This window comes from Setaria viridis, chromosome 1 (assembly GCF_005286985.2).
Source record: "Setaria viridis chromosome 1, Setaria_viridis_v4.0, whole genome shotgun sequence".
NCBI lineage: Eukaryota > Viridiplantae > Streptophyta > Magnoliopsida > Poales > Poaceae > Setaria > Setaria viridis.
The window spans coordinates 41,453,927-41,479,649 of record NC_048263.2 but is presented as its reverse complement, the minus strand read 5'-3'; the positions used below and the strand labels follow the sequence as shown (position 1 = coordinate 41,479,649).

General features: G+C 50.0%; 1 protein-coding gene across 2 annotated transcripts; it reads left to right on the top strand.

Annotated features, from left to right (window-relative positions):
- Positions 1 to 2,785: 2,785 nt before the first annotated feature.
- Positions 2,786 to 6,061, top strand: LOC117841727 (uncharacterized). 2 transcript variants are annotated; one of them, XR_004637340.2, is made up of 4 exons: positions 2,786 to 3,065; positions 3,899 to 4,760; positions 5,482 to 5,600; positions 5,693 to 6,061. XR_004637340.2 is itself a non-coding variant. In XM_034722209.2 (3 exons), exon 2 carries the CDS (start codon positions 3,912 to 3,914, stop codon positions 4,725 to 4,727), a length of 816 nt encoding a protein of 271 aa, XP_034578100.1. In that variant the 5' UTR covers positions 2,788 to 3,065; positions 3,899 to 3,911; the 3' UTR covers positions 4,728 to 4,760; positions 5,693 to 6,061. The 2 variants fall into 2 exon arrangements, 1 of the variants encoding a protein (XP_034578100.1); XM_034722209.2 differs by lacking the exon at positions 5,482 to 5,600 and having other exon boundaries at positions 2,788 to 3,065.
- The last annotated feature ends 19,662 nt before the right edge of the window (positions 6,062 to 25,723 follow it).

The following is a 25,723-nucleotide window of genomic DNA, read 5'->3' as shown; positions in this document are numbered from 1 at the left end:
CACAAAACTCAAACAAACATACCTCATTGTCTATCCAGCCATGAAGGAGAGGAATACCAAGACATTCCATCAAACTCAGTTCAGGGGTCTTATCAAAGTGGCTCATGCTGCAATTATGATATTGCAAAACACAACAATATAATTAATTAACTACAACACTATGCATGCACAGACACAACTAGTGATTAGCAAACAGTAACCTTAACACACCTGTTGAAATATGGATTGATAAAGAGTCCATTTGCAAAGTTTGGTAATGCTGCCAGAAGCTCCGCCTTAACCTCAGAAATCTTCACTTTGTCATGGTTGAATTTCCTTCCAAGTTCAAGGTTCAGATAGATGGTGACTAAATTGAAAAGATGTTGTTGGGATACATATCCATTACTGTTAGGCCTGATATTGGCACCTCGGCTCAGAATGAGAAAATTAGCCACAGCAATGAGAGGACAAGCAGGTCCATTTTTTTGCTTGGCATACAATGTATCTGTTGCGGCCACCATAACTGATCTCCACTAACTTGTAGAGACACATGATCACGTTCTGATGGTGGACGTGACAGCTACAAAATCATATCGTTCAACGTAAATGCAACAAATTTGACAAAATCATATATTATAGCAATCCAACGAAATTGGTAGTAACAGTTGTATATACCCACAACAAATTTGACTAAAATTATTTATGTTTCCAAAATGCATGTGATTAGAAGGATGAAATTCAATCTAATTGCGAATATGAAAGCATAGGTAAACAAGATGTTCACTCAGCCTACCTTGATGCAACTCGGACATTATATTCCTTGCCTGGATGATAGAACTCAGCCAGGCCCCAGTCTATCAAGCGCAGTTTTCGAAGTTCATGATCAATCATTACATCATGCATGGGGCTTGACATCTCGATGCATAATGCCTTGAGAATAGCAGTAATCTAGAGCCTGGAATTAAAATGGTGCTCTCGGAAATCCCAGGGCAGAAACACATGCATGTAACTATGAAACATTCATTGACCGAGATTCAAAGAACTGAGTAAAGGAAGCATTTCAACCAAATAAGATTGACATAATCAAACTATGGCATAATACCAGGAAACTGTGTCTTTTGGGGCTTAACTAAATAAGCAACTAACTGAAAATATTTATACAAGAACAATATTGTAAGATCTAAAGTGCAATGTATTAAATATTAATGGCAACCTTGAGTAGCTCATATATGTAGTAGCGGATGTTCACTCAGCCTACTTGATACAACTCGGACATTATATTCCTTGCCTGGATGATAGAACTCAGCCAGACCCCAGTCTATCAAGCAAAGTTTTCAAAGTTCCTGATCAATCATTACATTGTGGGGCTTGACATCTCGACCCATAACGCCTTGAGAATGGCAGTAATCTAGAGCCTGGAATTAAAAATTATAGATTAAAATAAGGACAGACAACCACAACATCAAAGGCATATTGGTGCGCTCACTTCATATTTAAAATAAGTGGGTGTTGAACTCAAAAGTGCAAAATATTTTTAAAAAAACTAAAATTTCATAGACAACATTAAAAAAGAAGAAATAATCGGCCAGATTCTATACATGAACTCATGCCAATCAATGATTTAATTATTGACAGCAGCACTTCAATAAAATCATGACTTTGTAAAGTGGTGCTTTCGGAAATCCTAGGGCAGAAACACATGAAAGTATGTAACTGTGAAACATTCATTGACCGAGATACAAAGAACTGAGTAAAGGAAGCATTTCAACCAAATACGATTGACATAATCAAACTATGTCATAATACCAGGAAACTGTGTCTTTTGGGGCTTAACTAAAGTGCAATGTGTTAAACATTAATGGCAACCTTGAGTAGCTCATATATGTAGTAGCGGACTGTTGCATTCAGAGGGGCTTCGTTTTAGCAATGGATTCTAGCTTTTTAGATGTTTTTTTTTCTGATAAGGTTGCCTCGGCTTTGAGTGAGATCTCCATATTGGCCCTAGGTTCTAAAGACTGCGCATTGCAACGACCGATGGCGTGAACGAAATGGTTCACTGTAGTTTTTGATTGCCTGTTGCCGAATTGACGGCTGGTTGATTTGCACAATTGTTGCTTCGGATCGCTGAAAGTGGATATTTCGTCCTATTGATTTCTCTCGTGCCTCAGTTTAGAATGGAAACATGAAGCTGGTATCAAAAGTTTTTTCCTAGCAGAAACTAGATAGGGAGGATAAGATTAGCTATTTATTTATTAATTTGATACTCACTTAGTATGCCCCTGCTGTGGCAAGCATGCCCACCATGCTAGATTGTGAGCCCTACCTGTACCCCAAGTGCATCCTCCTCTGCTTTTGCACATTATTGGCTTCTATTCTTGTCAGAAAAATATGTAGAATTTGGATGATCGAGGCTGTTGAATCTAGAAGTAGTGGCGACAATGCAGTGTGAGTTGATTTGTTGTGAACATGCTGTAATTCATGGACTATCATGTCTGTGCGTTACATTTCTTGTTGTTAGCTATAGTTTTGAAGGTATGGCCAGCTTGATATTTCCTGTGTGAGTTTTCCCACATTTTGTTCTCTATTGGGTATAATCAGCTACGAAACACGGATACTCCACCGGGGACCGTATCCCGTATCGGATACGTATCCGATACGGATACGCCCCGGATACATATCCGTGGCGTATCCACGTATCCCCGATTAAATGGGCCGAAAACTTCGGATCGGAAACGTTTCCGCGCCTGGATTCGGCCCAGCCGGCCCAACATCACAGCACATCCCACCTCCTGCCCTACTCCCGTGACCCGTCGGGCGTCGGCTCTCCCACGCGCAGCCGCCTCACGCAGCGCATCGCCGCATCCTCCCGCTCGACCTGACGGCTGACGCAGCGCCTCCGCCTCTCGTCGGCCGCCGTCCGCTAGCCGCCGTCCGTGAGGCCGCCTCCTGCCAGCCGCCGTCCGCCTCCCGCGGCCACGGGCCGCGAGGCCGCCTCCCGCCGGCCGCAGGCTGCCTCCCGTCGGCCTCCGTCCGCCCGTGATTACTCCCGTCGGCCTCCAGCGTAAGGAGCCCCAGCCCCTGTTCAGGTGCGTGACTTCCTCTGATAGTGGTAGTGCAGGCCTCCCGTGAACCGTGAGTTCCTCCCAGTAATGGTAGCATAGCATCCGTAAAGTGCATAGAGATTTACATTTTCTGTGTAGTGTATCCAGGCAATTTGGAAGTATAATCCATAGTCTACAGAATAAGGGCCCATGCAAGCATGGATGGTGGATTAAGTTCAGGGGCAGTGTGATCTTTATAATGTTGGCTATTGCACAGTTGTTGATTATCCTTTCTTTTCAATACTTAACTGGTTCAAATACAATTGCTTGGAGAATAGTAGCATATAGATTGCAAGTAGGAGGTAACGCGATGATAATTGGCCAATCTCCAGAATCTGGATATGAGTTTATATTGATTGATTGCAGTCCCAGGCTCCCATCCTCTCCTAAATTAGAACCTGCTATCATGTTATTCTCAGTGTAATAGACCTTAAATGTCTCTATGTTGAATTTGAACATCTATTTTGCAATTTAATATGCATTGTTATTTATTTATTAAAAAAATAGTTAAAACGTATCCGCGTATCGGGTTGTTTAAGAAATTGCCGTATCCGCGTATCCGTATCCTTCCGATACTGATACGCGTATCCGTATCCGTGCTGCATAGATAATCAGTACTTGGTTTTTCTACTGCATGTCTCGTTGATATGGTTCAAGCACATCTTATTTTGTATGTAGCATTCATTTGTTGTTGCTTAATTGTTTTCTTGGACCCTACCTGCTCTGTTTGATCAACTGCCTACATGAAAACTCTATGTCTGTATGTTCCACAAAAAGAAAACAAAAGGTCAACTAATTACATATCCTGAATTATGCAGGAAACATAGCTGAATGGCTTCAAGTGCACGGAATATCATGTTTCGGCATCTCAAGACACTAACTATAAGCCCTGCACTGGCATCTGGTGTGACCAGTCAGCATCACCAGCTTCAACAGCGTGCACCAGTGAGTGGCACAGCCAAAGGAAAGGCCAAGCTCAAAGCAGGACAGCAATTGAAGCGTTCCACCATCGGGGCAAAGAAAGGGGCGCCTTCCACTGGTGGGGGTGGGGGTGGGGGTGGGGGTGGACGTGGTCGTCGTGAGGCCATGGAGCGCATTACTCAGATTTCAGAGTCTTGTCTCAATGCCTCTACTCCCCTGCGGCACTTGTCCCCAAAGGAGCGTCTTCGTGAGGCCAAACGTGAGGAGCTTGGACTTATATCCAAGGAGAGGCAACGCGAGCTTGATGTAGCCAAGGCCAAGGCCAAAGCTAAAGCCAAATCCAAAGGTACTGGTGCAGATGATGGAGACCATGTGCTGATGGGTCCACCGGGCCTTGACTATATCAGTCTTGGGCTGGTTGATGAGGAGGCAATCCCCAAGTATGAGCTCACAGTCGAGGATGGTAGGCGACTTGCCAAAGAATACAGTCGTGTGCTTATGCGGCGGCACCGTGCAAGACAAACAGCTGAGTCAACGCTTCTGACACTCAAAAAGGAGGCCATTGCTGCGCTCCCTGAGAAGCTGCAAGCTGCTGCTATGGTACCTGACATGACACCTTTCCCTGCAAACCGGTACATGGCGACACTCACACCACCAATTGAAGGATACATTGAAAAAGTGCGGGATGCTGCCAAGAAGCACTCTGTGAAGGAGAAACTTCGCTGAGAAATTCTAGGGAGGAAACTGTTTCCACATAAGGTGAGGAGAGTTTAGGCATTTTTTCTTCACTGAATTCCATTGTATCTGGGTTAAATGCCATTATCAATTGTAGAAAGGAGCCCAGGACAAACAGATTTTCATAAGAAATTATCATATTTCTGTTTGAAATGCTTTACATGGCATCCAGAATGTGTTACTGAACCTGTTTGTGTTATAAGAGCAGAAAATTTTGCTCCCTCCCTGTGATCCTCAGCTGTGCTATTATTGTAGCAACTAGCAAGATAAACAGGGAAAATGCCTTGTCCAGGCTCCCCCCAAGTAGCAATGCTAGTATTTCGTGCACTTGAAGCACTTATCATGGATTCATGCTTGCTGTTGCTTACTTCGCATTTGAAGGAATTGAATATATTAGGTGATTTGCATCTAAATTCTAGACTCCCATTGCTTATTGCTAGTGCTGTGCTGTGGAATTGATGATAAATCAAGCATGATGTTTCATTTAAGTAATTGACTTCCATATTTTACTGCATATAGACAATAGTTCAATAATAGGAAATGACTATACTCGGTAGCGGTATCAGACTCAGAATATAGGTTGATAATTTTGGATAGTTTATTTGTGAAATAAGAGTATGAGTTGGTACTCATTCTTTGTGAATACAGATGAACTAGGGAATTTAACTACTTTATAGTGCTGAGGACAAAAATGATTTGAGATAGTAAATTCGAACAAGATATCTGAGACATATTTCACTTGCAGGAAAACTGTGTTTCTGTTTTTTTCAATTAAGCTCTCTCTTGCATTCAGTAAATCCAGTATCACTACCTTCAAACATGCTATGTCTTGAGTTTGCATCTTTTATCAGTATTGAGTTTCTGGTAAGTCATTTCTTTTGTACATTTCACCAACTAATCCTCACTATTTAATTCTCCTTGTGATTTAACTCAGCTCTATTTTTTTCACTTTGTAGGTGAATCAATATTCAGTCTAATATAAAAGACAAGTTGTCAGAAACTGTGCATCTTTGCACAACCTACAATTGTCAAATTTTGTGGTCCAGTCAGAAATCCTGATTCGAAAGAGCAGCCTTGGTCTAGACATAAGTCCTTTTGCTAATTGTTTTTTGTGCAACGCTGCAGCCCACAGGAATGCTGCTTTCTGTAGCTTTTGCTGGACTGCTATTGTTCATTCTTGGGGATTTTCGATGTTTGTTGTTGACAGCTGACTTGTGTAATAAGGGCGCAGCATGAATCAGGGAGACTGAAGAATCTCCTGATTGTGTATGAACCGGTTGCCTTGATTGTGTTTTTCATGCCTTATGATTCTGATTCCACTTGCATATTCAGTGCCTCGGTTCCATAAAAGTTTCTGTGAGATATCAATAGTCAGCAGCCCTGATTCTGATTTCCGACCAGTGACTATCTATGGTCACTGCGGCTTCGTTCTAGCGAAACCAGCTGCAGAGGAACTGTGTGGCTGGCTCATCCCGTTCTAGCATGGCCTTTGCTACATGTTCTATGTAGTGCATACACTCTCATACTGTCTTTATACCAAAGGAAAGGATGTCCTTTTGTACGATCTCCTGCATGAAAACTTAACATTTTATCTGTTCTTCACCATTTTTGTATTTTTTTAAAAGAAACACAAAGACACCTCAAATACACCGTCATAATGTCCTATTAAAAAATCATCAAAAAAGTCATCTGCTGGGCCATTTGTCCAAGCCCATAGCTCCAATTTACGGGAAGCCACAGAGCGAGAAAACTCCTTTGAGCTCCGCTTCTGTGGGGACGTGGCCACAGCCGCATCCAGTCGAGGCACCGAGCGCAGCACCACGGCGGCGTGAGGTTATCCAACCACCGGAGGAGATCGCCCGGCGGCGGCGCTATTCGACCCGGCTCGGGAGCCACCGCGCTTGGCTGGTGAGCTCTTCGTCATGGACTTATCCCATTTCAGATAGCTGAAAGCCTCAAACCCCTCGCCGCTTGTGCTCGGTTTTTCCGCTCGCCTGAATGGGATCAACTAATGCCAACTGGGTATGATCATTGCAGAACCAAAAGGATGGAAAAAGTTGATTAAGGTTAGATCTCTTAAATGGAGAATCAACTTTATATAACAGTCCTTTATATAACAGCTAACCTTTATACAAACCATCTAATCATATTTTTTTTATTGTACTTCAATAGGATAACCACGAAGTTGCCAAGTTCCGTAAGAAGCCATTTCCTTTATTTAACAGCTTGGAATTATTGTATGAAGGTAATGCTTTCATCTTGTTGTTCATTGCCTCTGTTCTTGTTTTAGTGCTGTGGTGTGGATGGTGCTTTAGAGAGTCACTTCATTGTAGATCATGTTCCTAGTTTGAACTCTCGCTATTGTAGATGCTAAGATGTTGATATTGTTACCTTGATTATTTGTTTAATAGGAAGTGTGGTCACAGGGGATTTAAATTTTACATCAATTCAGCCACCACCATAAAGAACTAAACCCACTCCCCATAGCAGTGAGCTGCCAACTGAACCCACTCCCCAGACAAGTATCTCAGAGCAAAGCAATCATAGCATGGCATCTATTGATAGAAATCTACTTTTGGACTTGATGGTGTAGAAAGCATAGAAGTTCAATCTGCTCCAGCTAGTCGTAATTCAGAGGACCAAGATGTTACCGGAGGAAAGAAACGCAAACAAAATCAGATGGCTACAAAACTTGGGGATTACATTGACCACGGTGGCCGGTGTGACTGTATTCGGACTCCCATGACCTATAGCACACGTTGTCTTAGCCGAAAATGGGTCCGGAGGCGATTTCCACGGCTTCGAACCATGGCCCATGTTTTCGACCTCGGTGGCCGGTGTGACCGTATTCGGGCTCCCATGACCTATAGCACACCTTTTATTGGCCGAAAACGGGTCCGGAGGCCATTTTCACGTTATCGGACCATCCCCCACGTTTTCGACCCCGGTGGTCGGTGTGACCATATTCGGGCTCCCGTGACACGTTATCTTGGCCAAAAACGGGTCCGGAGGCCATTTTCACATCTTTGGTCCATCCCCCACGTTTTTGACCCCGGTGGTCGGTGTGACTGTTTTTGGGCTCCCGTGATATATAGCACACGTTTTCTTGGCCGAAAACGGGTCGAGAGGCCATTTTCACGGCTTCGGACCATCCCCCACGTTTTCGACCCCGGTTGTCGGTTTGGCCGTTTTCGGGCTCCCGTGACCTATAGCACATGTTTTCTTGGCCGAAAACGGGTCCGGAGGCCATTTTCATGGCTTCCGACCATCCCCACGTTTTCGACTCCGGTTGTCGGTGTGACCGTATTCAGGCTCCCGTGACCTATACCACACGTTTTCTTGGTTGAAAACGGGTCCGGAGGCCATTTTCACGTCTTCGGACGATCCCCCATGTTTTCGACCCCGGTGGCTGGTGTGATCGTATTTGGGCTCCCGTGACCTATAGCACACGTTTTCTTGGCCGAAAACGGGTTTGGAGGCCATTTTCACGGCTTCGGACCATCCCCCACGTTTTCGACCCCGGTAGCTGGTGTGACCGTATTCAGGCTCCCGTGACCTATAGCACATGTTTTCTTGGTCGAAAATGGGTCCGGAGGCCATTTTCACAGCTTCGGACTATCCCCCACGTTTTCGACCGCGGGCCGGTGTGACCGTATTCGGGCTCCCGTGACCTATAGCACACGTTTTCTTGGCCGATGAAGGACCGGAACAGCGACCAGAGGGGGGATGGGTGCCTCAAATATTTCTTTCGAAATCTTGGGCCTCTGTCCCGAATTCAAACCCCAAAACCAAAGCAAGCGGAAGACAAGAGATCCTCGAGCCAACTGGGTGGCTGGGTGTTTATGGTGGTGACCAAAAACACAGCGGGACTCTCAAGAATCAACCCGAGCAACTTAAGGTGACAAGTCCACCTTAAGCACTCAAGAAAGCCTTTTCCGGACCGAAAACACGCAGTCCGGGCGGACGGTCCGCGCCCTAGGGGCGGACGGTCCGCACCTCGTGGACAGTCCACGCCCAACAGGCGGACGGTCCGGCCCTCGCGAATAGGGATTTTCAGCACGAACAACCGAACACCAAAATGCTCATTATTGATCAAATCAAGTCCAAATGCCACCAAATTTTAATCATAGATTCACAAAAACATATCAAAGCTTTTGCCAAAAGATCTCCCCAAAAAGATTTTTCAATCCACGGGAAATCAAAATCTTGTGAAGAACACGACTTTTTCAACCCCGAAACTTGAATCGCCCCGATCTATGAACTCGTGAGGAATTAGAAGATTTCCTTTGGTAGAAGGACTTCACTCACATTCTAGTTCATTTCCAAACAATAGGTTTGAGCCAAGACTCCCCAGAAATCACGAATCGAACAAAAACGTCAGAGCAGAAAAACAGGAGAAAATAAGAACGCGAAGAACACAAGTGAGAATCGCAAATCGAAAAGGGATGGGACAAGATGGCACGAAATAGATGATTGGATTACTTCACCATGTCCGGTTACAAGCCACTCCTTAGCACAATCAAAGCTAGGATGGTGAAAAGATCAAACAAAGATTCACACCTCTCTCCACTCTCCTCTCTCCCAAAGCCTCTCACAAGCAAATGAGTAGACTGCCACCTACAAGCCCCCCAAGGGATAGTTGCCCCAACAACCCTCCCACATATATATAGACATTTGGCCAAAGTCCAAAATGCCCTTACATTAAGCGTACAACTCAAATACCCCCAGGGGTAAAACTGTCCAATATTTTTTTTTGCATCAGACGGACCCAACGCCTTCACGACTTAGCTTCACCTCGACGCAAGCTTCGCGATGGTGCCACGCGTCCTCCGACTCGATGCCATCCGGCCACACCGGACTCTCTCCCAATTTTGAGGCCCAAACCGGTAAACCTGCCTGCGCGGTGGTTTTGAGGTCCAAACCACCCAAACCCTCTGCACACCCTCCTGGCGTGACTCACCCCCGGTTTTAAGGCTAAACCGGTCAAACCCACTTGCACGCCCCGCAAGGTGTGACTCACTGATGTCGACGCGTGTCCGGCCTCCGCCAAGCCTTTGACGCCTCCAAGTCTTTCGCTCCTGGCTCCTGGACCGCCTACTCGACTTGCCTCCATCCCGCTTGACTCGACCGACGCCGTCTCCATCCCATCCGTGTACTCTTGCTCTTCCGTGCACCATGTGGATCGCCCATGACTCCGCCCGGACTCCTCGGGTCCCTTAGTCTAAGCCTACTCGTGTCCACCCTTCACAGCCCTAGTACATCAGCATGGACCTTTCGTGCTTGACCTTCACCTCATGCCGTCGACCGTCACGTCGCATCCTACACGTGCACATCACAAGCCAAGAGACACAACACACAACATACGGTATACTCAAACACCACAACACAACTCACTCAACACAACGCATCTGGTTAGCCGTTAGCATAATCATGCACATATGAAACATGGACTCAACCGGTAAAGTCTCAAATTATCTAGTCAATCACTCATCACACATAGACCAAGGCACATCTCAACTTGGTCTCTCAATCTCCCCCTTGATAAGTGCATTGACAAAAGATGATTTGAAAGCAAAACAAAAACTCATTCAACTGCCCAAAAGCCAACTAAAAGCAAACACAAGGCATCTTGATTTGAGAAAGGATCATGCAAGCTCCAAACAACAGATTTTAGGTTGCATCAAAGCCATTTCTAAAATCTCCCCCTTGATGAATCCCATAAGACAACCAAAGAATCAAGCGAAAAACACAAGAGCTTCATGAATCCCAAATGTCATCAAAGCCATTTCAACATTTGTCAACCACTCATCACTATAAAATCACGGTTCATATCAACTTGATTTTCTCAATCTCCCCCTTGATGAGTGTGTTGACAACATTCAAGCACAAAGAAATGGTTTGGGACGTAAAAGCTGAAAATCTCATCCAAGTGATCAAAAGCCAAGTAAAGGCAAGGATTAAAGTCACTAGGCATGAGAAGCATCACAAATGCCAAATCAACTTGGAAAAGTCTCGGTCCCCAAATACTTGGGCAACGGCTCGACACAACCGAGACAAAGAACACATGATCCCTCAAGAAGAGGCAGAAAAGAGCTCAACACCAATAATGTGAAGATCGAAATCACATGATCCCTCAAGAAGAGGTAGAAAAGGGCTCAACACCAATCATGTGAAGATCGAAATGACATGATCCCTCAAGAAGAGGCAGAAAGGGCTCAACACCAATCATGTGATGTTCGAAAGCTCAAATCAAATGCCGGTTCCTCAAGAAGAGGTAAAAGCTCAACACAACTGGCAAATGAGCAAAAAAGCATACACAAGCTCAAATCAAAACACCGGCTCCTCAAGAAGAGGTAAACAGCTCAACGTGACCAGCAAATGAGCAAATCAAACACCGGCTCCTCAAGAACAGGTAAAAAGCTCAACGCGACCGGCAACCGAGCAAATCAAACACCGGCTCCTCAAGAAGAGGTAAACAGCTCAACACGACCGGCAAACAAGCACAAGAGCATGAAAAGCTCGCAAATACTCCCCCTGAAACGTGGGGGTGGACCGAAGCCATGAAAATTGCCTCTGAACCCGTTTTCAGCTAGGAAAACGTGTCCTATAAGTCACGGGAGCCTGAAAACGACCACACCGGCGACCGGGGTCGAAAAGGTGAGGGATGGAATGAAGCCGTGAAAATAGCCCCTGGACCCGTTTTCGGCCAAGAAAACGTGTGCTATAAGTCACGGGAGCTCGAAAATGCCCACACCGGCCACCGAGGTCGAAAATATGGGGGATGGACCGAAGACGTGAAAATGGCCGCCGGACCCGTTTTCGGCCATGAAAACCTGTGCTATAGGTCACGTGAACTCAAAAACGGCCATACCGGCAACCGGGGTCGATAACGTAGGGGATAGTCCGAAGCCGTGAAAACGGTCTCCGTCCCCGTTTTCGACAAAGAAAATGTGTGCTATGGATCACGGGATCCCGGTAACGACGACATCAGCCACCGGGGTCAATAACGTGTAGAATGGTCCGAAACCGTGAAAATGGCCTCCGGACCCGTTTTGGTCCGAAAAAACATGTGCTATAGCTAATGGGAGCCCAAAAACAGCCACACCGGCTACCGGGGTCAAAAACGTGGGCATGGACCAAAGAAGTGAAAATAGCCTCTGGACTCGTTTTCGGCTAGGAAAACATGTGCTATAGGTCACGGTAGCCCGAAAACGGCTACACCGGCCACCGGGGTCGATAACGTGTCGAACGGTCTGAAACCGTGAAAATAGCCTCCGGACCCTTTTTCACCTAAGAAAAGGTGTGCTATAGGTCACGCGAGCCTGAAAACGGCCACACCGGCCACCGGGATCGAAAATGTGGGGGATGGAATGAAGATGTGAAAATGGCCTCTGGACGCGTTTTTGCTAGGAAAACGTGTGCTATAGGTCACAGGAGCCTGAAACTGGCCTTACTGGCCACCGGGGTTGAAAACGTCGGGCATGGACTGAAAACGTGAAACTGGCCTCCGGAGCCGTTTTGGACCACGAAAATGTGTGCTATAGGTCACGGGAGCCCGAAAACGGCCGCACCGACCAACGGGGTCGAAAACGTGGAGGATGGAACAAAGACGTGAAAATGGCCTCCGGACGCGTTTTTGCCAGGAAAACGTGTGATATAGGTCACGGGAGCCCAAAACTGGCCTTACCGGCCACCGAGGTCGAAAACGTGGGGGATGGACTTGAGATGTGAAAATGGCCGTCGGACCCATTTTCGGCCATGAAAACGTGTCCTATAGGTCACAAGAACCCAAAAACGGACACACCGGCAACCGGGATCGATAACGTGGGTATGGTCCGAAGCCGTGAAAATGGTCTTCGAACCCAATTTCGGCCAAGAAAACGTGTGCTATAGATCACGGGAGCCTGAAAACGGCGACACCGGCCACTGGGGTCAATAACGTGTGGACTGGTTCGAAACCGTGAAAATGGCCTCCGGACCCGTTTTCGTCCACGAAAACGTGTGCTATAGCTAATGGGAGCCCGAAAACAACCATACCAGCCACCGAGGTCGAAAATGTGAGGGATGGACCGAAGACATAAAAATGGCCTCCGGACCCGTTTTCGACCACGAAAACGTGTGTTATAGGTCACGGGAGCCCGAAAATGGTCACACCGACCACCGGGGTCGAAAACGTGGGGGATGGACCGAAGACTAGAAATTGGCCTCCGGACCTGTTTTCGCTCATGAAAACGTGTGCTATAGGTCACGGGAGCCCTAAAAAGGCCATACCGGCCACCGAGGTCGAAAACGTGGGGGACGGACCGAAGACGTGAAAATGGCCTTGGACCCATTTTTAGGTAGAAAAACGTGTGCTATAGGTTACGGGAGCTCGAAAACGGCCACACCAGCAACTGGGGTTGAAAACGTGGGGGATGGACCGATGACGAAACAATGGCATTCGGACCTGTTTTTGGAAGGAAAACGTGTGCTATAGGTCACGGGAGAACGAAAACGGCCACACCGGCCACCGGAGTCGAAAGCATGGGGGATGGACCGAAAATGTGAAAATAGTCTCCGGACCCGTTTTCGGCCATGAAAACGTGTGCTATAGGTCACGGAAGCTCGAAAACGACCACACCAACCACCGGGGTCAAAAACGTGAGGGATGGAACGAAGACATGCAAATAGCCTCCAGATGTGTTTTTGGCTAGGAAAACGTGTGCTATAGATTACGCAAGCTCAAAAACAGCCACACGGGCCACCGGGGTCGAAAACGTGTTTGATGGACTGAAGATGTGAAAATTACCTTCGGACCCATTTTCAGAAGGAAACGTGTGCTATAGTTCATGGGAGAATGAAAACGGCCACACCGGCCACTGGGGTAAAAAATGTGGGGATGGACCGATGACGTGAAAATGGCCTCCGGACCCGATTTTGACCAAGAAAATGTGTGCTATGGGAGCCCGAAAACGGCCACACCGGCCACCGGGTTCAAAAACCTGGTGGCTGGAATAAAGATGTGAAACTGGCCTCCAGACGCGTTTTTTGCCTAGAAAACGTGTGCTATAGGTCACGGGAGCTTGAAAATGGCAACACCGGCCACCGGGGTCGAAAAGGGTGGACTGAAGATGTGAAAATGGCCTCCGGACCCATTTTCAGCCAAAAAAACGTGTGCGATAGGTCACGGGAGCCCGAAAACGGCCACACCGGCCACCGGGGTCAAAAACGTGGGGGATGGACCGAAGGCGTGAAAATGACCTCCGGACCCGTTTTCGGCCATGAAAACGTGTGCTATAGGTCACAAGAACCTGAAAACGGCCACACCGGCAACCGGGGTCGATAATGTGGGGATGGTCCGAAGCCGTGAAAATGGTCCTCGAACCCGTTTTTGGCCAAGAAAAATATGTGCTATAGGTTACGGGAGCCCGAAAACGGCCACACCAGCAACCGGGGTCGAAAACGTGGGGGATGGACCTGAAATGTGAAAATGGCCGCCGGATCCATTTTCGGCCATGAAAACGTGTCCTATAGGTCACGGGAGAACGAAAACAGCCACACCGGCAACCGGGGTCAAAACGTGGGGGATGGTCCGAAGCCGTGAAAATGGCCTCCGGACGCATTTTCGGCAAGGAAAACGTGTGCTATAGGTCACGGGAGCCCGAAACTGGCGTTACCGGCCACCGGGGTCGAAAACGTCGGGGATGGACCGAAGACGTGAAAATGGCCTCCTGAGCTGTTTTCGGCCACGAAAACGTGTGCTATAGGTCACGGGAGCCCGAAAACGGCCGCACTGACCGCCAGGTTCGAAAACGTGGAGGATGGAACGAAGATGTGAAAATGGCCTCCGGACGCGTTTTTGCCAGGAAAACGTGTGCTATAGGTAATGGGAGCCCGAAAACAGCCATACTAGCCACCGGGATCGAAAATGTGGGGGATGGACCGAAGACATGAAAATGGCCCCCGGACCCGTTTTCGACCACGAAAACGTGTCTTATAGGTCACGGGAACTCGAAAATGGTCACACCGACCACCGGGGTCCAAAACGTGGGGGATGGATCGAAGACTAGAAAATAGCCTCGGGACCCATTTTCGGCCATGAAAACGTGTTCTATAGGTCACGGGAGCCTCAAAAAGGCCATACCGGCCACCGAGGTCGAAAACGTGGGGGACGGACCGAAGACGTGAAAATGGCCCCGGACCCATTTTTGGCAAGAAAAACATGTGCTATAGGTTACGGGAGCCTGAAAATGGCCACACCAACAACCGGGGTCAAAAACATGGAGGATGGACAGAAGACGTGAAAATGGCCTTCGGACCCATTTTTAGCTGGAAAACGTGTGCTATATGTCACGGGAGAACGAAAATGGCCACACCGGCCACCGGGGTCGAAACGTGGGGGATGGACTGAAGACGTGAAAATAGCCTCCGGAGCTGTTTTCGGCCACGAAATTGTTTGCTATAGGTCACGGGAGCCCGAAACTGGCGTTACCGGCCATCGGGGTCGAAAACGTCGGGGATGGACCGAAGACGTGAAAATGGCCTCTGGAGCTGTTTTCGGCCACGAAAATGTGTGCTATAGGTCACGGGAGCCCGAAAACGGCCGCACCGACCAGTGGGGTCGAAAACGTGGAGGATGGAACGAAGACGTGAAAATTGCCTCCGGACGCGTTTTTGCCAGGAAAATGTGTGGTAGGTCACGAGAGCCTGAAACTGGCCTTACCGGCCACCAAGGTTGAAAACGTGGGGGATGGACCTGAGATGTGAAAATGGCCGTCGGACCCATTTTCGGCCATGAAAACGTGTCCTATAGGTCACAAGAACCCGAAAACGGCTGCACCGGCAACCGGGGTCGACAATGTGGGGATGGTCCGAAGCCGTGAAAATGGTCTTCGAACCCGTTTTCGGCCAAGAAAACGTGTGCTATAGATCACCGGAGCCCAAAAACGGCGACACCGGCCACTGGGGTCAATAACGTGTGGAATATTTCGAAACTGTGAAAATGGCCTCCGGACCCGTTTTCGTCTACGAAAACGTGTGCTATAGCTAATGGGAGCCCGAAAACGGCCATACCAGCCACCGAGGTCGAAAATGTGGGGGATGGACCGAAGACATGAAATCGCCTCTGGACCTGTTTTCGGCCATGAGAACGTGTGCTATAGGTCACGGGAGCCCCAAAAAGGCCATACCGACCACCGAGGTTGAAAACGTGGGGACGGACCGAAGACGTGAAAATGCCCTCGGACCCATTTTTGGCAAGAAAAACACGTGCTATAGGTTACGGGAGCCCGAAAACGGTCACAGTAGCAACCGGGGTCGAAAACGTGGGGGATGGAACGAAGACGTGAAAATGGCCTCCGGACTTGTTTTTGCCTGGAAAACGTGTGCTATTGGTCACGGGAGCCTTAAACTGGCCTTACCGGCCACCGAGGTCAAAAACGTGGGGGATGGACCTGAGATGTGAAAATGGCCGCTGGACCCATTTTCGGCCATGAAAACGTGTCCTATAGGTCACAAGAACGTGAAAACGGCCACAACGGCAACCGGGGTCGATAATGTGGGGATGGTCCGAAGCCGTGAAAATGTTCTTCGAACCTGTTTTCGGCAAGGAAAACGTGTGCTATAGATCACGGGAGCCCAAAAACGGTAACACCGGCCACTGGGGTCAATAACGTGTGGAATGGTCCAAAACTGTGAAAATGGCCTCTGGAGCCGTTTTCGTCCAGGGAAACGTGTGCTATAGCTAATGGGAGCCCGAAAACGGCCATACCAGCCACCGGGGTCGAAAATGTGGGGGATGGACTGAAGACATGAAAATGGCCTCCGGAACCGTTTTCGACCACGAATACGTGTGTTATATGTCACGGGAACCCGAAAATGGTCACACCGACCACCGGGGTCGAAAACGTGGGGGATGGAACGAAGACTAGAAAATAGCCTCCGGACCCATTTTCGGCCATGAAAACGTGAACTATAGGTCTCGGGAGCCCGAAAAAGGCCATACCAGCCATCGAGGTCGAAAACGTGAGGGACGGACCGAAGATGTGAAAATGGCCTCAGACCCATTTTTGGCAAGAAACACATGTGCTATAGATTACGGGAGCCCGAAAATGGCCACACCAGCCACCGGGGTCAAAACGTGGGGGATGGACTGAAGACGTGAAAATGGCCTTTGGACGCATTTTTGTCTAGGAAAACGTGTGCTATAGGTCACGGGAGCCCGAAACTGGCGTTACCGGCCACCGGAGTCGAAAACGTCGGGGATGGACCGAAGACGTGAAAATGGCCTCCGGAGCTGTTTTCGGCCACAAAAATGTATGCTATAGGTCACGGGAGCGCAAAAACGGCCGCACCGACCACCGGGGTCGAAAACGTGGAGGATGGAACGAAGATGTGAAAATAGCCTCCGGACGCGTTTTTGCCAGGAAAACGTGTGCTTTAGGTCACGGGAGCCTGAAATTGGCCTTACCGGCCACTGAGGTCGAAAACGTGGGGGATGGACCTGAGATGTGAAAATGGCCGTCGGACCCATTTTCGGCCATGAAAACGTGTCCTATAGGTCACAAGAACCCGAAAACGGCCACACCGGCAACCGGGGTCGACAATGTGTGGATGGTCCGAAGCCGTGAAAATGGTCTTCGAACCCGTTTTTGGCCAAGAAAACGTGTGCTATAGATCACCGGAGTCAGAAAATGGCGACACCGGCCACTGGGGTCAATAACGTGTGGAATATTCCGAAACCGCGAAAATGGCCTCCGGACTAGTTTTCGTCCACGAAAACGTGTGCTATGGCTAATGGGAGCCCGAAAACGGCCATATCAGCCACCGAGGTCGAAAATGTCGGGGATGGACCGAAGACATGAAAATAGCCTCCGGACCCGTTTTCGACCACGAAAACGTGTGTTATAGGTCACGGGAGCCCGAAAATGGTCACACCGACCACCGGGTCGAAAACGTGGGGGATGGACCGAAGACTAGAAAATGGCCTCCGGACGTGTTTTCGGCCATGAAAACGTGTGCTATAGGTCACGGGAGCCCCAAAAAGGCCATACCGGCCACCGAGGTCGAAAACGTGGGGGACGGACCGAAGACGTGAAAATGGCCTCGGACGCATTTTTGGCAAGAAAAACATGTGCTATAGGTTACGGGAGCCCGAAAACGGTCACACCAGCAACCGGGGTCGAAAACATGGGGGATGGACCGAAGACGTGAAAATGGCCTCCGGACGTGTTTTTGCCACGAAAACGTGTGCTATAGGTCACGGGAGCCCGAAACTGGCCTTAACGGCCACCGAGGTCAAAAACGTGGGGGATAGACCTGAGATGTGAAAATGGCCGCCACACCCATTTTCGGCCATGAAAACGTGTCCTATAGGTCAGAAGAACCCGAAAACGGCCACACCGGCAACCGGGGTTGACAATCTGGGGATGGTCTGAAGCCGTGAAAATGTTCTTCGAACCCGTTTTCGGCAAGGAAAACGTGTGCTATAGATCACGGGAGCCCGAAAACAGCGACACCGGCCACTGGGGTCAATAATGTGTGGCACCAAAACCGTGAAAATGGCCTCTGGACCCGTTTTCGACCATGAAAACGTGTGTTATAGGTCACGGGAACCCAAAAATGCTCACACCGACCACCAGGGTCGAAAACGTGGGGGATGGACCGAAGACTAGAAAATGGCCTCCGGACCTATTTTCGGCCATGAAAACGTGTGCTATTGGTCATGGTAGCCCCAAAAAGGCCATACCGGCCACCGAGGTCGAAAACGTGGGGGACGGACCGAAGACGTGAAAATGGCCTCGGACCCATTTTTGGCAAGAAAAACATATGCTATAGGTTACGGGAGCCCGAAAACGGTCACACCAGCAACCGGGGTCGAAAACGTGGGGGATGGAACGAAGACGTGAAAATGGCCTCCGGACGTGTTTTTGCCAGGAAAACGTGTGCTATAGGTCACGGGAGCCCGAAAATGGCCACACCAACAACCGGGGTTGAAAACATGGAGGATGGACCGAAGACGTGAAAATGGCCTTCGGACCCATTTTTAGCTGGAAAACGTGTGCTATATGTCACGGGAGAACGAAAACGGCCACACCGGCCACCGGGGTCGAAACGTGGGGGATGGACTGAAGACGTGAAACTAGCCTCCGGAGCTGTTTTCGGCCACGAAAATGTGTGCTATAGGTCACGGGAGCCCGAAACTGGCGTTACCGGCCACCGGGGTCGAAAACGTCGGGGATGGACCGAAGACGTGAAAATGGCCTTCGGAGCTGTTTTCGGCCACGAAAATCTGTGCTATAGGTCATGGGAGCCCGAAAATGGCCACACCAACAACCGGGGTCGAAAACATGGAGGATGGACAGAAGACGTGAAAATGGCCTTCGGACCCATTTTTAGCTGGAAAACGTGTGCTATATGTCACGGGAGAACGAAAACGGCCACACCGGCCACCGGGGTCGAAACGTGGGGGATGGACTGAAGACGTGAAAATAGCCTCCGGAGCTGTTTTCGGCCACGAAATTGTGTGCACGGGAGCCCGAAACTGGCGTTACCGGCCATCGGGGTCGAAAACGTCGGGGATGGACCGAAGACGTGAAAATGGCCTCCGGAGCTGTTTTCGGCCACGAAAATGTATGCTATAGGTCACGGGAGCGCAAAAACGGCCGCACCGACCAGTGGGGTCGAAAACGTGGAGGATGGAACGAAGACGTGAAAATTGCCTCCGGACGCGTTTTTGCCAGGAAAACGTGTGGTAGGTCACGAGAGCCTGAAACTGGCCTTACCGGCCACCGAGGTTGAATACGTGGGGGATGGACCTGAGATGTGAAAATGGCCGTCGGACCCATTTTCGGCCATGAAAACGTGTCCTATAGGTCACAAGAACCCGAAAACGGCCACACCGGCAACCGGGGTCGACAATGTGGGGATGGTCCGAAGCCGTGAAAATGGTCTTCGAACCCGTTTTCGGCCAAGAAAACGTGTGCTATAGATCACGGGAGCCCAAAAACGGCGACACCGGCCACTGGGCTCAATAACGTGTGGAATATTTCGAAACTGTGAAAATGGCCTCCGGACCAGTTTTCGTCCACGAAAACGTGTGCTATAGCTAATGGGAGCCCGAAAACGGCCATACCAGCCACCGAGGTCGAAAATGTGGGGGATGGACCGAAGACATGAAATGGCCTCCGGACCCGTTTTCGACCACGAAAACGTGTGTTATAGGTCACGGGAGCCCGAAAATGGTCACACCGACCACCGGGGTCGAAAACGTGGGGGATGGACCGAAGACTAGAAAATGGCCTCCGGACGTGTTTTCGGCCATGAGAACGTGTGCTATAGGTCACGGGAGCCACAAAAAGGCCATACCGACCACCGAGGTTGAAAACGTGGGGACGGACCGAAGACGTGAAAATGCCCTCGGACCCATTTTTGGCAAGAAAAACATGTGCTATAGGTTACGGGAGCCCGAAAACGGTCACACCAGCAACCGGGGTCGAAAACATGGGGGATTGAACGAAGACGTGAAAATGGCCTCCGGACGTGTTTTTGCCATGAAAACGTGTGCTATAGGTCACAGGAGCCCGAAACTGGCCTTACCGGCCACCGAGGTCAAAAACGTGGGGGATGGACCTGAGATGTGAAAATGGCCGCCACACCCATTTTCGGCCATGAAAACGTGTCCTATAGGTCAGAAGAACCCGGAAACGGCCACACCGGCAACCGGGGTCGACAATGTGGGGATGGTCCGAAGCCGTGAAAATGTTCTTCGAACCCGTTTTCGGCAAGGAAAACGTGTGCTATAGATCACGGGAGCCCGAAAAAAGCGACACCGGCCACTGGGGTCAATAATGTGTGGAATGGTCCAAAACCGTGAAAATGGCCTCTGGACCCGTTTTCGACCATGAAAACGTGTGTTATAGGTCACGGAAACCCAAAAATGCTCACACCGACCACCAGGGTCGAAAACGTGGGGGATGGACCGAAGACTAGAAAATGGCCTCCGGACCTATTTTCGGCCATGAAAACGTGTGCTATTGGTCATGGTAGCCCCAAAAAGGCCATACCAGCCACCGAGGTTGAAAACGTGGGGGACGGACCGAAGATGTGAAAATGGCCTCGGACCCATTTTTGGCAAGAAAAACATATGCTATAGGTTACGGGAGCCCGAAAACGGTCACACCAGCAACCGGGGTCGAAAACGTGGGGGATGGACCGAAGACGTGAAAATGGCCTCCGGAGCTGTTTTCGGCCACGAAAATCTGTGCCATAGGTCACGGGAGCCCGAAAATGGCCACACGAACAACCGGGGTTGAAAACATGGAGGATGGACAGAAGACGTGAAAATGGCCTTCGGACCCATTTTTAGCTGGAAAACGTGTGTTATAGGTCACGGGAGCTCGAAAATGGTCACACCGACCACCGGGGTCGAAAACGTGGGGGATGGACCGAAGACTAGAAAATGGCCTCCGGACCTGTTTTCGGCAATGAAAATGTGTGCTATAGGTCATGGGAGCCCCAAAAAGGCCATACCGGCCACCAAGGTCGAAAACGTGGGGGACGGACCGAAGACGTGAAAATGGCCTCGGACCCATTTTTGGCAAGAAAAACATGTGCTATAGGTTACGGGAGCCCGAAAACGGTCACACCAGCAACCCGGGTCGAAAACGTGAGGGATGGAACGAAGACATGAAAATGGCCTACGGACGTGTTTTTGCTAGGAAAACGTGTGCTATAGGTCACGGGAGCCCGAAACTGGCTTTACCGGCCACCGAGTTCAAAAACGTGGGGGATGGACCTGAGATGGGAAAATGGCCGCCGGACCCATTTTCGGCCATGAAAACGTGTCCTATAGGTCACAAGAACCCGAAAACGGCCACACCGGCAACCGGGGTCGATAATGTGGGGATGGTCCGAAGCCGTGAAAATGTTCTTCGAACCCGTTTTCCGCAAGGAAAACGTGTGCTATAGATCACGGGAGCCCGAAAACGGCGACACCGGCCACTGGGGTCAATAACGTGTGGAATATTCCGAAACCGCAAAAATGGCCTCCGGACACGTTTTCGTCCACGAAAACGTGTGCTATGGCTAATGGGAGCCCGAAAACGGCCATACCAGCCACCGAGGTCGAAAATGTCGGGGATGGACCGAAGACATGAAAATGGCCTCCGGACCCGTTTTCGACCACGAAAACGTGTGTTATAGGTCATGGGAGCCCGAAAATGGTCACACCGACCACCGGGGTCGAAAACGTGGGGGATGAACCGAAGACTAGAAAATGGCCTCCGGACCTGTTTTCGGCCATGAAAACGTGTGCTATAGGTCACGGGAGCCCCAAAAAGGCCATACCGGCCACCGAGGCCGAAAACGTGGGGGACGGACCGAAGACGTGAAAATGGCCTCGGACCCATTTTTGGCAAGAAAAACATGTGCTATCGGTTACGGGAGCCCGAAAACGGTCACACCAGCAACCGGGGTCGAAAACATGGGGGATGGAACGAAGACGTGAAAATGGCCTCCGGACGTGTTTTTGCCAGGAAAACGGTTGCTATAGGTCACGGGAGCCCGAAACTGGCCTTACCGGCCACCGAGGTCATAAATGTGGGGGACGGACCTGAGATGTGAAAATGGCCACCGGACCCATTTTCAGCCATGAAAACGTGTCCTATTGGTCACAAGAACCCGGAAACGGCCACACCGGCAACCGAGGTCGACAATGTGGGGATGGTCCGAAGCTGTGAAAATGTTCTTCGAACCCGTTTTCGGCAAGGAAAACGTGTGCTATAGATCACGGGAGCCCGAAAACAGCGACACCGGCCACTGGGGTCAATAATGTGTGGCACCAAAACCGTGAAAATGGCCTCTGGACCCGTTTTCGACCATGAAAACGTGTGTTATAGGTCACGGGAACCCAAAAATGCTCACACCGACCACCAGGGTCGAAAACGTGGGGGATGGACCGAAGACTAGAAAATGGCCTCCGGACCTATTTTCGGCCATGAAAACGTGTGCTATTGGTCATGGTAGCCCCAAAAAGGCCATACCGGCCACCGAGGTCGAAAACGTGGGGGACGGACCGAAGACGTGAAAATGGCCTCGGACCCATTTTTGGCAAGAAAAACATATGCTATAGGTTACGGGAGCCCGAAAACGGTCACACCAGCAACCGGGGTCGAAAACGTGGGGGATGGAACGAAGACGTGAAAATGGCCTCCGGACGTGTTTTTGCCAGGAAAACGTGTGCTATAGGTCACGGGAGCCCGAAAATGGCCACACCAACAACCGGGGTTGAAAACATGGAGGATGGACCGAAGACGTGAAAATGGCCTTCGGACCCATTTTTAGCTGGAAAACGTGTGCTATATGTCACGGGAGAACGAAAACGGCCACACCGGCCACCGGGGTCGAAACGTGGGGGATGGACTGAAGACGTGAAACTAGCCTCCGGAGCTGTTTTCGGCCACGAAAATGTGTGCTATAGGTCACGGGAGCCCGAAACTGGCGTTACCGGCCACCGGGGTCGAAAACGTCGGGGATGGACCGAAGACGTGAAAATGGCCTTCGGAGCTGTTTTCGGCCACGAAAATCTGTGCTATAGGTCATGGGAGCCCGAAAATGGCCACACCAACAACCGGGGTCGAAAACATGGAGGATGGACAGAAGACGTGAAAATGGCCTTCGGACCCATTTTTAGCTGGAAAACGTGTGCTATATGTCACGGGAGAACGAAAACGGCCACACCGGCCACCGGGGTCGAAACGTGGGGGATGGACTGAAGACGTGAAAATAGCCTCCGGAGCTGTTTTCGGCCACGAAATTGTGTGCACGGGAGCCCGAAACTGGCGTTACCGGCCATCGGGGTCGAAAACGTCGGGGATGGACCGAAGACGTGAAAATGGCCTCCGGAGCTGTTTTCGGCCACGAAAATGTATGCTATAGGTCACGGGAGCGCAAAAACGGCCGCACCGACCAGTGGGGTCGAAAACGTGGAGGATGGAACGAAGACGTGAAAATTGCCTCCGGACGCGTTTTTGCCAGGAAAACGTGTGGTAGGTCACGAGAGCCTGAAACTGGCCTTACCGGCCACCGAGGTTGAATACGTGGGGGATGGACCTGAGATGTGAAAATGGCCGTCGGACCCATTTTCGGCCATGAAAACGTGTCCTATAGGTCACAAGAACCCGAAAACGGCCACACCGGCAACCGGGGTCGACAATGTGGGGATGGTCCGAAGCCGTGAAAATGGTCTTCGAACCCGTTTTCGGCCAAGAAAACGTGTGCTATAGATCACGGGAGCCCAAAAACGGCGACACCGGCCACTGGGCTCAATAACGTGTGGAATATTTCGCAACTGTGAAAATGGCCTCCGGACCAGTTTTCGTCCACGAAAACGTGTGCTATAGCTAATGGGAGCCCGAAAACGGCCATACCAGCCACCGAGGTCGAAAATGTGGGGGATGGACCGAAGACATGAAATGGCCTCCGGACCCGTTTTCGACCACGAAAACGTGTGTTATAGGTCACGGGAGCCCGAAAATGGTCACACCGACCACCGGGGTCGAAAACGTGGGGGATGGACCGGAGACTAGAAAATGGCCTCCGGACGTGTTTTCGGCCATGAGAACGTGTGCTATAGGTCACGGGAGCCACAAAAAGGCCATACCGACCACCGAGGTTGAAAACGTGGGGACGGACCGAAGACGTGAAAATGCCCTCGGACCCATTTTTGGCAAGAAAAACATGTGCTATAGGTTACGGGAGCCCGAAAACGGTCACACCAGCAACCGGGGTCGAAAACATGGGGGATGGAACGAAGACGTGAAAATGGCCTCCGGACGTGTTTTTGCCATGAAAACGTGTGCTATAGGTCACAGGAGCCCGAAACTGGCCTTACCGGCCACCGAGGTCAAAAACGTGGGGGATGGACCTGAGATGTGAAAATGGCCGCCACACCCATTTTCGGCCATGAAAACGTGTCCTATAGGTCAGAAGAACCCGGAAACGGCCACACCGGCAACCGGGGTCGACAATGTGGGGATGGTCCGAAGCCGTGAAAATGTTCTTCGAACCCGTTTTCGGCAAGGAAAACGTGTGCTATAGATCACGGGAGCCCGAAAAAAGCGACACCGGCCACTGGGGTCAATAATGTGTGGAATGGTCCAAAACCGTGAAAATGGCCTCTGGACCCGTTTTCGACCATGAAAACGTGTGTTATAGGTCACGGAAACCCAAAAATGCTCACACCGACCACCAGGGTCGAAAACGTGGGGGATGGACCGAAGACTAGAAAATGGCCTCCGGACCTATTTTCGGCCATGAAAACGTGTGCTATTGGTCATGGTAGCCCCAAAAAGGCCATACCAGCCACCGAGGTTGAAAACGTGGGGGACGGACCGAAGATGTGAAAATGGCCTCGGACCCATTTTTGGCAAGAAAAACATATGCTATAGGTTACGGGAGCCCGAAAACGGTCACACCAGCAACCGGGGTCGAAAACGTGGGGGATGGACCGAAGACGTGAAAATGGCCTCCGGAGCTGTTTTCGGCCACGAAAATCTGTGCCATAGGTCACGGGAGCCCGAAAATGGCCACACGAACAACCGGGGTTGAAAACATGGAGGATGGACAGAAGACGTGAAAATGGCCTTCGGACCCATTTTTAGCTGGAAAACGTGTGTTATAGGTCACGGGAGCTCGAAAATGGTCACACCGACCACCGGGGTCGAAAACGTGGGGGATGGACCGAAGACTAGAAAATGGCCTCCGGACCTGTTTTCGGCAATGAAAATGTGTGCTATAGGTCATGGGAGCCCCAAAAAGGCCATACCGGCCACCAAGGTCGAAAACGTGGGGGACGGACCGAAGACGTGAAAATGGCCTCGGACCCATTTTTGGCAAGAAAAACATGTGCTATAGGTTACGGGAGCCCGAAAACGGTCACACCAGCAACCCGGGTCGAAAACGTGAGGGATGGAACGAAGACATGAAAATGGCCTACGGACGTGTTTTTG